The sequence below is a fragment of the Rhagoletis zephyria genome, unplaced genomic scaffold (assembly GCF_001687245.7).
Source record: "Rhagoletis zephyria isolate East Lansing unplaced genomic scaffold, Rhagoletis_zephyria_1.1 Rzeph_scaffold_01297, whole genome shotgun sequence".
Taxonomy (NCBI): domain Eukaryota; kingdom Metazoa; phylum Arthropoda; class Insecta; order Diptera; family Tephritidae; genus Rhagoletis; species Rhagoletis zephyria.
The window spans coordinates 121,733-138,724 of record NW_016158381.1 but is presented as its reverse complement, the minus strand read 5'-3'; the positions used below and the strand labels follow the sequence as shown (position 1 = coordinate 138,724).

Sequence of the window (16,992 nt, the reverse complement as noted above, 5' to 3'; positions counted from 1 at the left end):
AGTTGTCAGAAGTTACCATTTTTTACTAGAAAGCGATCCCGTACTTTTCTGTGTTATAGCCCAGTTATGCATACTTGCACTGTTTTAGCATTTTTACGTAAAAATCAAAGCCCAACAGAATTCTACATGTTAAGTGCTATGTGTTGGGTAACCGCTTACACGCAAAGCCCTTTTAACAGATTCTTATGTGACAACTCTCATGCAAAGCTAAGTATGCATAACTGGGCTATTACCCTCTCGCTCAGAGCGAATTTTTATTTTTTGACAGTTTTACTAGTTTTAGTCCGAGGAATACGGGTTTGGACCTTGTATGGGCATGAGGATTTTTGACAGTTCCTTGGCGCTTGCTACGCCAGTATAGAGATTACAGAAAGCCATCAAAATACGCTCTCGCTCTTAGGAGTTATATTTTTTAATAGCACTTCAATTTGAGCAGAGCGCTAGCGTTCTTTATATTCTCTTCACTATAAACTCCTCACACAGCGTTGCCGAATTCTTTTGCTGAAAAATCGTCACTTTACCTTGAAAAAATCGCAATTTCGGCGCAAAAAACCTCAAAGTTTTGGTTATAATACTTTTTTAACAAAATAAAAAATATAAACAAAATTACGTAAATTACATTCAATAAATACATATGTTATATTTCAAAACCAAAGGGAACCCACATCGCATATGGGTTAATAAAAGTGGATTTGTAATTGTTAACGACAATTTTAAATTACACTTTAAAACACAACTACTTTTAAATTGTTCCACTCCACTGGCTTGAAGTTTTTGAAAGTGTATCATTAGCATTTATTAACTGATAGATAATCTTGACTGAACAAGTTCTCTCTGATATTTTTCTGTCTCTTTCAAATCAGTGTCAACAGTAGTAGAACCAAACTAGATAAATGCATGGTTGTACTTTGGATAACGTTTTACTTGAAAAAATTTTTTTACGTACATACTTACATACATGATACTAACATTTAAAGGTAAAACCGCTCGCTCAATTCTTCCGTCATTGCGTTTTACTCTCTCGAAGTGTCAAAGAAATTCAAAATAAGCAAATGAAAATTTATAATTTGAATTATTTTTTTAATCAGAACTTCGAAAAAAAGTTCCTGCTTTAACGGCTGCAGAAATTCCGTTGTCCTCTGTAAGCAAAGTAATATCAAACTTTTTAAATTCCTGCAATTACCGTATAAAGGCAATAATGGATCGAGGTTTGTGGTGTTATGAAAACGGATTTGCCAAAGTACCCCTATGTACACTCGGCTCATTTTTTGCGACTACTTGACCCAATGTAAGCAAGTTCGTTCTTTGCAAAAGTGAAGTGCCTTTAAAGTGAAATATCTTTAAATGCATGCCATAATTTTCGCCTTAACTGCGGGCAGAAGTCCATAAAACACAATTTCTTTCAATAATTTATTTACATATATATGTATGTATATATGTATGTATGTACATATGTACATATTTATGTACATTCAAATTTTGTTGTTTCTTTGGTTTGAGTCAAAATAAACCCCAACACATAAAATGACGGCGAGAGAAATTTTCAAAATGCTAGCACACGTCAAAATTTCTAAAGCTGGCTTTCAGCGGTTGTACCTTATAAATATTTTTATCATGCTTACATATGTACATACATATATAAAACTAAAGTAAAAAAAATCGTCATTACGGGGCGAAAAATCGTCAAAACGTCATTGAGCTAAAAAAAAACGTCAAAATGACGACGAAATCGTCAATTCGGCAACGCTGTCTTCACATGTTTGGCGCACTCATGAATTTGCTTTAGAAGTATTTGTAAAAGAGTTATTCGTATTGATGGCATCACTTTACTTATTTATATAAAATTTAGAGCATAAAAAAATGGTTCCTCAATGAGCGCTCTCTGCTGCTTTAATGAGTTTATCCATGATAAAAATATAGTAAGGTAGAACCGCTGAGAGTTACTTTTAAAATTCTTGACGTTTCCAAACATTTTAATTTTTAAATTTACTCACAAACTCACACACACATTTTCATTTTCAATCTCAAGCAACAACAATTTCGAACAATTTCAATTTTATATGATTTTAAAATGCTGGCAAACTTCAAAAAAAAATCATGGCCGACAAAATGAGAGAACGGTTCTACCTTGCTATGTTTTTATCATGAGTTTATCAACGATTAAAACTACTAAGTGATGAAAGATAGATGGGCAAAATAGACAGCACTTTTTTATGAGGAGTAATATTTTGAGTGACATGGGCGCGTTAGGTATATATTGAGGCGAAAAAACTGAGTTATATTTAAGATATATTTAGTTGCATGATTAAAACATAACAAGGTAAAACCATTGAGAGGCAGTCTGACGTTTGCCAACAATATAATTTTAAAATCAAAACTCAAACTCACACACACATTCTGATTTTCAATCTCAAACAACAACAATTGTGAACAATTTAATATTTTTATTTAAAATTTTATATGATTTTAAAATGTTGGCAAACGTCAGAAAAAAATCATGGCCGACGAATTGAGAGAATGAATTTACCTTGTAATGTTTTTATCATGTTTAGTTGAACAGAGCGGTCTTCTTTTTTAACTCTTAAATTGTTATTAAATTAACTCTAAAACTGGTAAGCGATCTTCAAAGTGAGTCGAGGGTATTTACAACGGGGGAAATCAAAAATCAGTAGAGTACGAGTTTTTGGCATACAACTCATCTGAGTTTAAAAGAACACATTTTGACTAGAACAATAAAAGCTATTTTACGCATTATTTTAATCTGTACAACTTCTTATTTGGCACTAAAACCGGTTGGCGGTTTTGGCCGAAACCAAAAAGCTTCTGAAATTGCAAGGCTGGCATTTCCTCTTAACAGCCCTAGTAGTCCCATCGCCTCAATGAAAGGAAATCCCTAGCAAGACCCTCTGAGATTCAGGGCAACGTGAGTTTTGCCCTCCTGCAGCCTCACGCGCCACCCAGTCTTTGTTTAGTGAGGGAGTGCTATAACTGGTTGCGGACCGAGGAATACCCGATCCCAGCTCTCTTGCAGCTGGTCGACAACTTCTTAGTACAATAAACATAAAATCTAAATTATTAAAGAAGAGATTTTCGTAAAAGAGTCCTCCTATCTATCCGACCGTCAAATTTGGCCCAGTCCGCGATTGTCAACATCCACCAGACGCTGGTTCCTGGCGATGAAGGTAATCATTTTCTCTGGGTTGTTTAAGTAATTTTCCAAATACAGAAATAATGAATCTTAAAATAAAAGCCGCAACCGTTCCCACGACAGTCGGGTCTACGTAACCGGAACGACCCAGATTTATATCTGGCCAAGGACTGTTACTCCAGCAACACTCCCCAAAAAGTCTTTGGGGAATTTGTATGCTGCTACAACAACAACAACAACAACAAAAGCCGCAACAATTTTCACAGGAAATCATATAATATTTTTATTATGTTTCTGTCCAATCGTCTTCACCCATATCACAGAATTTTTTTTTTTTATAATTTAGTGTTTTTTTGTATCGAACATGGCTTTAAAAAATAACTTATATGTAGAATACATGGAAACTGAATGAATTTTTGATGCATAGGTATGGAATATTCCGAATTGTATTTTCAGGATTTAATCTCCGTTTTTACTTCGGGTTTTTCATCTGTTTTCACTTCCGTTTTTACATCTGTTTTCACTTCCGCTTTTACATCCGTTGTTACCCCGGTTTCATTGCGTCCACTTTGACTGCAAAAGAAGCGTAATATATTAAAATAATTACATATGTATATCAGTTATCAGTTTGTTAGAATATACCGCACCAATTTAAATTAAATTTGAAAATTTTCGAAGCGTTCAAGCCACATACTTTTGCTCTCACCTGTTACCTAATACAGCAAGTGTAGTATTGTGTTTGAAATGTGCTTGTCGTACTTTTGTGTGCGTGTTTATTCTTGTTAGCTTTTGAGTAGGAAGTGTGATCTGTGTGAATGAAAATCCTTAACCATTATTCCACGTTTGCATTATTATTAAAGCTCATCCTTCTCAAGTGTGAATTTCACCTCTTCCACAGTGCCTAAACGTATCGTATCGGATTCTTTCTTTTCAAGCAACACATCCTTTTCAATATCATTCGCATTTTGACGTTTGGGTACATATTCAACGCTATCCGTATCGCTCTGCACAGTAAAATTCGAGTCGGCTTCATTTGCTGAGGGATCGGGACTTGTAAGTGTGATTTTGGAACCGCATACAACTCTGTGTAAGCAAATTAGTGTGTATTGTTGGATTATATGTAGGTCAAGCATGTAAATGAACTAACATACATACATAATATTTTTATGTTTATAATTGAAGAAATTGTGGAAATTTTGTGATCTAGTAAAATATAATTTAAGCTGTTTTGTCTTTCAAATGTGTATTTTTAGTATTCCTTGTTTATGCCAAATAAACATACAATAGCATACAAAACCATACATAAATACATACACACATTTAATATTTATACCTTATATACATTGCATTTGCTTGCTTAGCATTCAAGCGTTTTTGTTTTTGGTTTGTCTGTCTATTGTCGCTGATGCGTGTTGGTTCCTCGCAATNTTTTTTTTTAATAATTTAGTGTTTTTTTGTATCGAACATGGCTTTAAAAAATAACTTATATGTAGAATACATGGAAACTGAATGAATTTTTGATGCATAGGTATGGAATATTCCGAATTGTATTTTCAGGATTTAATCTCCGTTTTTACTTCGGGTTTTTCATCTGTTTTCACTTCCGTTTTTACATCTGTTTTCACTTCCGCTTTTACATCCGTTGTTACCCCGGTTTCATTGCGTCCACTTTGACTGCAAAAGAAGCGTAATATATTAAAATAATTACATATGTATATCAGTTAAAAATCAACAAACAGTTTGTTAGAATATACCGCACCAATTTAAATTAAATTTGAAAATTTTCGAAGCGTTCAAGCCACATACTTTTGCTCTCACCTGTTACCTAATACAGCAAGTGTAGTATTGTGTTTGAAATGTGCTTGTCGTACTTTTGTGTGCGTGTTTATTCTTGTTAGCTTTTGAGTAGGAAGTGTGATCTGTGTGAATGAAAATCCTTAACCATTATTCCACGTTTGCATTATTATTAAAGCTCATCCTTCTCAAGTGTGAATTTCACCTCTTCCACAGTGCCTAAACGTATCGTATCGGATTCTTTCTTTTCAAGCAACACATCCTTTTCAATATCATTCGCATTTTGACGTTTGGGTACATATTCAACGCTATCCGTATCGCTCTGCACAGTAAAATTCGAGTCGGCTTCATTGGCTGAGGGATCGGGACTTGTAAGTGTGATTTTGGAACCGCATACAACTCTGTGTAAGCAAATTAGTGTGTATTGTTGGATTATATGTAGGTCAAGCATGTAAATGAACTAACATACATACATAATATTTTTATGTTTATAATTGAAGAAATTGTGGAAATTTTGTGATCTAGTAAAATATAATTTAAGCTGTTTTGTCTTTCAAATGTGTATTTTTAGTATTCCTTGTTTATGCCAAATAAACATACAATAGCATACAAAACCATACATAAATACATACACACATTTAATATTTATACCTTATATACATTGCATTTGCTTGCTTAGCATTCAAGCGTTTTTGTTTTTGGTTTGTCTGTCTATTGTCGCTGATGCGTGTTGGTTCCTCGCAATTTTTGCGGATGTCTACATTGCATTTTTTGTTGTTGGGAATTCGGAAATACGAGTATGATTTTAAGCATTGCAATGAGGCTTTGTATTAAGCATTTATCATGATTTTCTATATGTATATATATTTACCTGTCACGTGTCTGCATATTCGCTTCAACATCCAAGCTGCGTGGTTGACGGAAGTCACATTCGAGCGAGAATGCCGAATCACCGGGTGTAATCAATTCGGGATCATTTTGTATGACAACAATATTGGAATAGAGTTCGCCATCTTTCAATGTTTGACATTGATCCAATTGGAAATTCATCTCTAGTGAGCGTGCATTTTGAATATTTGGTTTGACAAAGCAGGGTGCAGCTTGTTTATAAAAACTACCGCGCGTATACATGACGCCTGTGAATGGCTTCTCCGTCTCCAGCATCACATTCATCGAGTTGGAACCGCATTTGAGATTAACCTTTTGTATACCCTGATCTGAGCCTTCTATTTTGAAAGTGTCCGTTAGATCCTGTTGCCAAGTTTCTGCGCAAACGAAAAAATACAATATCTATTATTGCTATGAAGTAGTTATAAAGATATCTTGCAACACTGTTGTAGTTGTTTGGTTTAAGGAATATCTGAGTACTAGTCGCTAGTACTAGTTGGTAGTGCAAGCACTGCAATTTTTCCCATTGTAAATGCCCTCTATGAGTGCCAGGAGGAGGCACATCCTTCTAACCGAGGTTAATCCATACTGTCAGTACAGAGTTTGTCAAATTATTTTCTATCCCGGATGAAGCCGTGGAGGTTCGATATTATTGAAAAAGCGTGATCCCAAACGCTTGAGACGCCTGGTCTGGAAAGCTGGTCATTGACATATTGACATTGAATCTATTCCTCTACATCCTCATCCCGACAACTTCTGCAGAGGGAGCTTGTTGGTATACGCCATCGATGGAGCATTGGTGTTATAGCACAATGCCCTGTGATGACGCCGGTACGAGTAATTACGGCATATTTGTTTAATGTCAATAGTTCGTCACTTCGACTGTTATTAGTATCGACCACAAGGATCTTGAGATCTCAGATCTGTAGTGTACTCTTCAAACCCCTTTATCAGAAATTAAAAAGGTGGAAATAGGGAGATATTTGCTTTGACAATTTCCATCTCACCGGCATTTCGTTCCCTTCTATGTATATTGCTATTTATGTTTTTTTTTAAATAAGTCGACAGAAAATTTTATTCTTACAGGCCATTACATTAATTACAAAGGTTTTTAAAAGTTTATGCATAAAAGAGTTCTTATTAAGATTGCATCTATTGCGATCGCACTATCCAATAAAAAGCAGTTAACTACAAATATTATAAATAACAATCGCCTTCAAAAGATTTCAAATTTCTTTGCAATGTATTTCATCAATAATGATGATACGTGCGGTAGTAATCCAGATGTCCTGTTCCACAGAGCTCATAATCCAAGCTGTCTCCCTCATTCGTAACACATGGTAACAGTAAGGTTACCATCGGGGTCGCCAGTAGGAGCGCCAATAGGTTACCAATAGGGGAGCCGTTAGATGTACCACTAGGTGTACAATCGAAACGCGGGATACCAGTAAGGGTACTATCAGGGACGCCAGTATGGGCACCATTAGATGCATCTTGTCGTTAGACTAATAGGCCGATACCCGAATTAACAACAGTTCGGACTGTTCTCCACCGAAATGCTGGTACGAAAAACACGGATACATTATTATTCGCCCCATAAACTAAACAGCTACAGATACAAATTACCATTATTTATTTAAAACGCTGTCCGGGAAGCCAGCATAGAGACGTCACTCAGTGAAGACAGCATTGCCCAACATTTCCGAATTGCTTTCGATTTTACCACCCTGGAGCCGAATGTTGTCAATGCCGAATGGCTGTCATGGAATATATTGACGATCCCTTAAAGAGACTTACTATCCCGTATGAGACAGCCGCCTTCTGTATGGCAAAGATCTCCACCTGAAAGACACTGCAGTTATGAGGCAGGCCGTATGATTGACTTATTTAAAGGCCCTTGGCATACAGACTCGAGTCGACTACTCTTTCCATTTTTGAGCCATCGGTTTAGATGGAAATACCATCATTTACCGACAGGTCAATCTTCCCGGGTTGGTAAGTGTATGGGAATCTTTAAGTCCTAGGACGACGTGAGTTGTCCAGTTTCGATATCTAACACGGCCTTGATGCCGTTACGCCGTCCACTATTAATTATCATCAAGACCGTTTCCTGCTCATAGTTGGCTGCTTCCACAATTTTGATTCTCTCAGTCTAAGAGCATGTATTTCTCAATACCCCGTACCGAATCCATCTTTACACTATCTACTTAAAACGTTTTACAAAATGTTTAAAATGAGTTCTTTCCATTGTCCCTTCCAGCGTTGCCGTTTAGAATTTTCACAAAGTCGCAAGAAGGGGTCATTGACGAAAAAAAGGGTCACCATATAATTATTGTTTTCCTTTACTAGTAAAAGAATAAATCCGCTGAATTTAAAAAGAAAATAGCGGGGAAGCTTTGCACAAAACAGGATTGCAAACATACACATAAATCAAGTTGCTGCAAGGAGAAAAATTTCTAATAGCATGGTTTTGTTAACATATCCTAAAAAATCTCTGAAAAGGGGAAAAAGTCGCACATAATTTTGGAAAAGGGTAAAAAAAATCAAAATTTTCAAAAAGTCGGGTCAAAGGGTATTGGCGCTTGAAAAGGATCAAATTTCCCCTTTAGTCCCACAACGACAACATTGGTCGCATATCGCTGCACTAGTTAAATGATCCAATAAACTGGGGTCAGGAGGTATAACCAGCTATACTTAATTCACATTTATTTACATCTTATAGTTCAGGTAGGTAAAGGAACTACTTAGACCGTACGCGTTGGTTCTCTGTGATACCAATACGAACGGTAAATGCCGTCCCGGAGAGCCCCTACGGACAAGCTATAAGTTTAAAGCATGAACCCAAGTGTCTAAGCCGCAATCTAGCAAAAGCTGGAAGTAAAAGAGGAAGTGCTGAGAGGATTCCTACTCCTCGTTCTCTATGCGACAGAAGAGGTCTTGTGCGATTATTAGCCAGCCTGCGTGAACCCCGATGGGACAGTGGCCTGTCAGTATACCCCCTAGAATCGAGCGAACGTGCAAAATAGCAGCCAATTGACTGGCAGCAACCTCCGCCAGAAAAACTTCGATCTGGAAGCCTAATTTGAGCTTGATGGAGAGCTCCCTGCAAAAGACTACTCCACCGACTCTTCCGCCAAGTTCGACCCATGCGTTAAAAGTTCACCGGTGCCCACTTCCAGGCACAGCTGCTCTCATCCCTTAATGGGATGTGACTGGAGAAAGAGGTAGCTGTAGCCAGGCTATTCTCACCCCCTCTCTTCCACATGCGTGCAGAATTCAATGCTTGAACTGTGTAAAAGCAGTCTAATTGACGTACACAACATAAAACTAGCGGACGATGCACGGGACCATTGTCACAGTTGCAAGAACATAGTCGAAGAAACAAATGTGCAAGATCTAGAATTCTATCATCCGTTTAAAGACTACGCACGCTTCTTGTTTGGTGCTGAAATCGCCTAAATGATTTTTGCCGAGTTCAATAAAGTGCACCAGTCGTTTCCCTTCTGAGCCAACTGACGCTAATTGCAAGTGAGGCCATCTGGGCTTTCAATCACAGAGGAGGCATCCCTCTTTCTTTGCTACCACCGCGTGATCCGGATGGAGCGTTTAGGTCAGCCGTGCCCAGCGCAGGGCACTTGCCTATTGAATTCTGCCAGCGCAGGGCACTTGCTTATGGAGTTCTGCCGGCGTTGGGCATGCCTGGTTTAGGTCCTTTCATGCGACATATCAAAGCCAGAGGAGCGCTGGATTATAATTCGCTGAACTGTATCATTGTAAAACCCATACAGCTCCTCGCTCCATCTTCTGCGTTGTTCTTCGTTGCCAACGCGTAAGGGCCCGTGATTCTTAAATATAATCTACAAAGACGTAAGTGCTAAAGCGCGAATGCGTTGACTGCTTGCTTGCTGAACAAGCGTAGCTTTTGTTGAGGGCGATTTTGTTTGTTGATTCTGTTCTTATAATGTTTTTCATCAGATTAAAGAAGAAGTCGTACCATAAGGAGTCTCCATGTCCATGAAACCTCATTTGGTATCAAATGACTCGGAGAAGTCCTTCTCAAATGACGGGGATGGTTGTATTGCTCCACGTCATTTTATATAGACGTTTCCCGAGAATACCACATTCAGACATCGCGGCAAATAGGCAGCTCCTTTCGTGCTATTAAATGCGGCGTTGAAATTGGCAAAGAGATGGTGAGCGTCGATTCCTTTCTCGTGGGACTTTTTCAAAATTTCACACGTGGTCAATATTTGGTATATGGTGACCTTATCAGGTCTAAAGCCTCACTGCCTTTGACACCTTACGCTCTATAAGACCTTATGTTTATGCGGGATCGAATTCCTTGTGGACTGGGCAGATCTCACTTAAATTCATCCAGTCGTCAGGCATGCGTTCATCTGACCATATTCTGCATAAGAGTTGATGCATGCACCTTATCACCTCCTCGCCGCTGTACTTGAATACTAGCTCGGCTTGCAGGACGTCAGGTCTAGCAGATACGAAATAGCTCTTTATACCTCATCGCAGTCGGGTTCTGGGACATAGATTCCGTTACCATTCAACAGGGTGGAAACGTGTTCCCTCCATAATTTGTGAATATTCTGGTCATGGTCACAAGGTTGCCGTGGAGTTCACCTTTCTCTTCAAAACTTCACGCGAACTCCGAACGGTTTTTGCTGATCGCTTTTTTAATGGCAGAAATATACTCGGAGGTTTGTCACTGCCTGACGAGGGGCGATATTTATTAGAAAAAAGTGAGTGCGCCTGGGCCACACTGGAGAAGTGAAACTGACGATGTATATCTAGTTTGTCTCATAACCAATGTACATATGTACATACATATGCATCTGCTTTTGCTTAATGTTATATTTTTGTCTTTTTTCCATCTAGATCACCACCTCTATTCTGTTCGTTCTAATTACATTTACATATCGTCGTTTAAAGTACAAAACCGCGTATCAAGAAAATGCAAAACCCCGTCTGTGAGGTTGCCAAAATTGTATTGGAGAGGGTAAAACTTGTCTTATTTCAAAACGGTTTTCTCTTTTATCCGCAATTACATATCTCTTCTTCTTTTGTCTGAGTATCGATATTTTAGTATGAACGGTGAGGAAATATCTTTTTTTGGCACAAATGTCAGTTACGAGGTTTTGCAGAACCACGATACGCGGTTTTGTACTTAAAACTACGATATGTTATTCTGTTTTCCCTTATTCTATTTTTAACTTTATACTCTATCGATAACAAAATCGATAGTAACATCCATCAATATATCGATAACAAAACCATTAAAAAGATCCACAACTAATTCGATAAGAATATCGATAGGAAAGCGATAACAAAATCGATAAAAAATATCGATAACAAAATCGACAAAAAATATTGATTATTATATCGACAAGCTCCGAGAATCCCGAAAATCTCTAAAATACCGAAATAGTTCCCAGATTGAGTCTCTATCTATGTATATCCTTTTCTCTATAATTACCTTTATTTTAATTTTTCTTCCTCTTCCTCTACCTATATCTCCATCTTTATTTTTTACCTCATCTTTTTCTTTATATTTGTCTTTATTTTTACTTTCTACATATTCCCCTTCACCTTTACCCATATAAAAGTAAAGTGTTTAAATTTACCTTAATCGTCATTTTTGCCTTTATCTTTACGCACCTTTGTTCTTCTTTTTCTCTTTTGCCTTCATCCTTTTCTTTATCTATGTATGTACTCACCTTTACTTTCATTCTTGTATTAGTCTTTTTCTTAATGTTATTCTTTAACCATTTATTAGTAAGTTTTTGTTAAATTAATATGTGCATACACGCACTTGTTTCAGTCCCAATAATTACCGTGTGCAATTTCCGTTAAATTTGCCAATTTACTCCCAACCAACCGACCGCCGCCAACGAAGTTTCACTTCAAAAAAACTGGTGGCGGTCGGTCGTACGGAGTGGTTCTCCTTGTTGAAGTGAAGGATTTAGGAAGTCTCTTACCTTTACCTCCTTTTTCATGGAGTTATAGTAATTTCGCTTAACGGAGGTAAATCACAGACCGATGAAGGGTTCTGGTCCCATAAATTCCTGTGCAGACTCTTTCTTGGTGAGGATATTGCCCATGATTCTATGTATCGGTACCCAAATGAGATAAGTGTTAGGGGTTAAAGGCAATCCCATTAGGGCACATCGTCTACTTCCAAAGTCAGGAGCTCTCAAAGTGTACATATGTATGTATTTAGATGTGATTCTTAGGGTAGGTTATGTTAGAGTGGCTGTCCCGCGCAGAGAGCGGAGCACACGTAGGCTGGAAAGCCCGTTGTGACACCACTGGCCGAAGCCATCTGTTTCTTTCCCTCCCTTAGTACATGAACTACCGAGTGAGTTTTATATAGCACAAAAAGTCGAGGACCCTCGCCTAGTTCAAGTCGGCTAAACAATCTAGGAAGTACTTGTTGAAGAATTGGTTGCGCGTGTTGGCCAGGGCGGGAAAATGGCAGAGATAATGCTCAATGCTCTCCACCTCTTCCTCGTCTCTGCAACTGCGACAAAAATCGTTGGTGGGGTATCCTAACCTTTTTCCGTGTGTGTCCATCAGGCAATGGAGTGAGAGCTAGGATCACCTTACATCAATCTTTGGCCAAATTTTCCTGGTAGTATGGCAGGTGGTTTCCACAGCCCACCTGGTATTTATTTCCTAGATGAGTTCAGCCTTTAGTCTGTGCAGGAGGTTAGAGGTATATTCTGAGCAGAATTGATTTCAGATATTTCCGCCTCCCTCTTTGCCAGCTCGACGGCTAGGCAGTTTGCAGGTATGTTCCTGTATCCAGGGACCCATGCATGTGCAGTTAACCCTGGATGAAGGTTTTGGATTTTTGTATTCACCGTTTATAATCAAAAAAAAAAAACTATTGAATCATTATGCATTTATAATTGATACAGTGCTCAACGCTGCCTCATTCTTTATCCAGGGGATACGCAGGGCAAAACGAAGTCCAAAAAATTTATGACTCCCTTTTGTGGAATCACTCAGCGGCTGCTAAATCTTAGCAGAGCGGGTATAAGAACTCTCTCCGGATACCTGACAGGACACTGCCGACTGAGGTACGATATGCAAAAAATGGGACTTACTGTGGAGACGCACTGCATGTTTTTTGGGCTAGAGGAGGTAATTACCCGCGTATAACTCGAAATAGGCGTATGCCTTGGAGAACGAGTATCATCTCCATCCAGAATCTAGAAGATGATACCCCCCAAGGTGCTTAATTTCATCAATAGGGGTCTGTGCATTTAACCGGACCCACCTAGCAAAATGTATTTCGACCTACTGAATCCGAATCTGCGGTCCGTTTTGCGCCAAATGGGCTCCCTGCTCTTGATTTCAGATACGTACAAGGATGGAGGACAGATCAGGTGCAGGTAGTTTTGGACCTGGCTTCAAACCATGGGCAGGTAGACCACGATGTTTCAGGCTGAAGTATAAGTAATTTTAAACTGTGTAAAATTCAAGCTTGAAAAGAATTTGAAGGTCGCCTTTCTAGATATATTTTCAGATAGCCAAGCAGCTTTCCGGGCCCTTTCAAACAGGTAGATAAAACCAAAGCTGGTTAGAGACTACTTTGACGCGCTACAAATTATGGTAGCCAAAAATACGGAAACGCTCTGCTGGGTACCACGCTATTGTGGAATGGAGGGCAACGAGGTCGCCGACCGGTTGAATCATTCTGTGGTCACATTTGGTTCATAATTACTGAGTGGGTACACTCCGAACACAGTAAGTCAGGCTTTTCGGCTAACCTTTCAACAAAAATCAGATTATTTCAGTAAAAAGACTACTTTCTGGGTACCACCTAACTGGTCACAACCGACTGAATAGTTGTGGTCACACAGTCAGAATGCCAGCTCTGCTTTAAAGCGGTGAGACTTGAGAACATATTCTATGTTACTGTTCGGCATTGGCCGGACAAAGATGGTTCCATTTTAAAGCTCCAATGATCAAATCTTTTTTAATAAAAAATTCGCTTACCAGGGACTATTTAGGTATCTTGGAGACACTGGTTGAGGGTTTCTCTTTAACAGACGCAAACGATCTTGCAGGTCGCAGTGTTTCTTGTTCTATTATACTTCAGCACTAACTAACTAATCTAGTTGAAGAGTCAACTAACTAAGACGCACCTTTTGTTACGTACGCCACCACAACAATAACAAAATATGTATGTACATACATACATATGTACTACGTGTGCGAGAATCGCTGCCGACCATTTCTACTGCATTCTTTTGTTCTTTTTGTTGACGTGCATACGACTTGAGTGGAAATCCGGTTTTGGCCAGAAGATTTCTTGACGAACTTAATACGTAAAAGACATCGCATATCTACTTAATCATAAAACACACAAAATACTATACATAGTGTTTTTTTTTTTGTATTACCTGAACTGCTTTGTTCTTTGTGCTTATCATCGGTAGATACATTCAATACTAAAAGGCAGAGAATGGAGATGGTGAAGAATGTAGCACGCATTGTAGTAAAATTATTTGGTATTTTATTGATTTTTTTTGTAATTTTTTAAAGTCACTTTTCGATGCAGGATTCTTTCTACTGCACTTCACTAAGATGCATACGGAATAATTTGTTGAATTACGCGCAGCTTTACTCGCAACACCAATTACTGTTGGATATTTATTTATAGTTTTAAATTTCGACGATTTAGCGCCCCGTGATTACGAACTCTGCGCTTAAATGCAAAAGTATCAACTGAAGCCAAGCGCGCCGGTTCCAGAGAATATAAAAGCCAGCGGTTGCTGGGAGTGGTACTGGCCGGTCGCTGCCACATTACATGTGCGATGACTTAACCACAAGCTCCGGCGTCAGCGCAGCGGTGGGTAGGTGGCAGCGGTGGCTATAATGGTGCTGGTGGTAGTGGTGCTACTGGCGGTGTTGCGTTAATTTTTACAAAAGAGAAAGAAGGAAAGAGAAACCCCAAGAAGCTACCATGCTCCAGGTGAAAAATGTGTAAGTAGTTTAGATGAGGAGCTAAGCGGACGGTGATAATGTACATACTTAGTACATACATACATATGTATGTAGAAAAAGAAGAGCGACAGCCATAGACCTGTTTCAAAATGTTGGTTAAAATGTTAGACAGCAGCAATACGCAATGCGGATGAATGAAGAGGTGATTATGGCCGGTAGCCTGTAGATACATACCTATGTACGATTTGATGTTTGCACTTATGTTGGCTTATGTATGTCCGAAAGGATTGAACGCCGCCAAATATTGAGAAATATGTTGTTATGCTTGCATGCACATGCATACATATCGTCGATGTTTTTGCAAAACCGACGATCGTCCAATTGCAAAACCGCCTATCTTACGGCGCTCAAATTTTACAGGAGAGCGAAAAAACGGTTTTTCTTTGAAGGCATTGCCTTGTTAGGCGTTATTTTTTCTAGCTATTTTTTTACAAATCTGTTGTTTTGATCACGATTTTACGATTTTTATGCAAACATCTCGATGCCTCAAGTTCAGGGTAACCAAATCTCATTTTTGCTACAACGGCGATTTAGGCGGTGGTCGATTGGCGGTTTTGCAAAAACATCAACGATATGTGCGTATGTATTTATGTGCTTAAGCGTGTTGCACAAATGTACATAACATCTGGCTTTGTTTACATTAGGGATACTCACGATCCGGTGCATACTGTCTAGCATGGTGTACACTAGATAGCATAAATAGCATGATTGGCTTATTTTGTTGTTGTTTGAACACATGACGAATACCCCTATTGCAAATCTAAATGCATACATATTTTTATGCATGTGTATGTGAAAATTTGCACTGCTTATTTAACTGAAACGCAAAAAAAAAACGGCGCGCATGCTCGATTATTCCGCAATCACTTATACGCCACTTGCTGATTGCAATTTATTCCAATAATCGCTTATTTATTGAGAGTATTTGCATTTGAGAATATGTTTGTACGTTAATATGTATGTATGGACATATGTATGTACATTAGACCTCGTCAAAGGAAAAAAAAGAATAATCCTGCAATGCGACCGACTCTGACTCTCTACGATAGTTTTAAGAGGTCGCGCATCGAGTGCTAGTTTTTACCACAAAAATCACACGTAAGAAAATGATTTATTCTCTTTTGAGGTCAATATAATTTACTACGATTAATTAAAACGCTCGAACCTACATACATTGATTATAACTCTGTCGGAGATGGAACTACTTTAAAATCAATTTAAAAAGTACTTTTATACCAACTGCAATAGGTTGGATTTCTTTGTTAACATAGCCATGTCCTAGGAGAAAGTAAGTTATCCGACTCTGCATTTTATTTAAACTAGTTTAAAATGCATTTGGTTACAGAAACTTCAAAGTCAGTATTTTTCGTTTGAATACGCTTTCGTTCCGCACTTCACAGATAGTTTTTCATATTTTGAAGACAAAAAAATTATAATTTTTAGCATGTTGCCTCTGTTGGGATTCGAACCCGCACCTTCTGGAAGCTAACAAATAACAGCAAGCACCTCTGCAAGCTCAGCTACAGCCAGACATGTAATTGTGCTTTCAAATGATCTATTTTAATTTTTGTGTAAGCAGAAAGTCGATTGTCCGACTCTGCATTATGCATGCTCATAGAGAATAATTCATTTTCTTACGTGTAATTCCAATGGGAAAAATTAATACATAGTTCATTTCCACCAAGCCTTAACTGCAGTTTATGTCTATTGCGAAAAGGAGATTACAACTGGAAAGGGGTAATTGCTCTTGTTAAGTACAAGCAAACGAGAATAAAACGGCAAAAAGTAAGAAATAAACCCTGCCGATTACCGCATGTGAAAATACCCTGCAACTTACCTGACCTCTTAACTGCAGTTAAGCTTTTAGAGGTGGGACCTCTTAAAACTATCGTAGGGAGGGAGATTCATGGCCGATCAATTACTATGTCAAATACTAAACTTTAGTAACTAAAATCTGAGTCAGATTGCGGTCGCATTGCAGGATGTTAATTTTTTTGACGTGGTCTAATGTGTTGATTCGCAGGCTCTGAGGAATAAAAAGATAGGTATTAAACAATTGTGCCAGTTACCAAATGCGAGACACAAGGCTACTAACAACTGTAACTGAATTTCGCGTATTTTAAAATAAACCTGAA

The 16,992-nt window shown here is 38.3% G+C and overlaps 1 protein-coding gene across 2 annotated transcripts; it reads right to left on the bottom strand.

Annotated features, from left to right (window-relative positions):
- Positions 1–4,585: 4,585 nt before the first annotated feature.
- LOC108363534 (uncharacterized) lies at positions 4,586–14,746 on the bottom strand. Of its 2 annotated transcripts, XM_017616920.1 has the most exons (4): positions 14,254–14,746; positions 5,814–6,207; positions 4,967–5,343; positions 4,748–4,822 (listed from the first exon to the last, which is right to left on the bottom strand). In XM_017616920.1, exons 1-3 carry the CDS (start codon positions 14,342–14,344, stop codon positions 5,115–5,117), a joined length of 714 nt encoding a protein of 237 aa, XP_017472409.1. In that variant the 5' UTR covers positions 14,345–14,746; the 3' UTR covers positions 4,748–4,822; positions 4,967–5,114. The 2 variants fall into 2 exon arrangements, with proteins under 2 accessions (XP_017472410.1, XP_017472409.1); XM_017616921.1 differs by lacking the exon at positions 4,967–5,343 and having other exon boundaries at positions 4,586–4,822; positions 14,254–14,737.
- Positions 14,747–16,992: the final 2,246 nt, after the last annotated feature.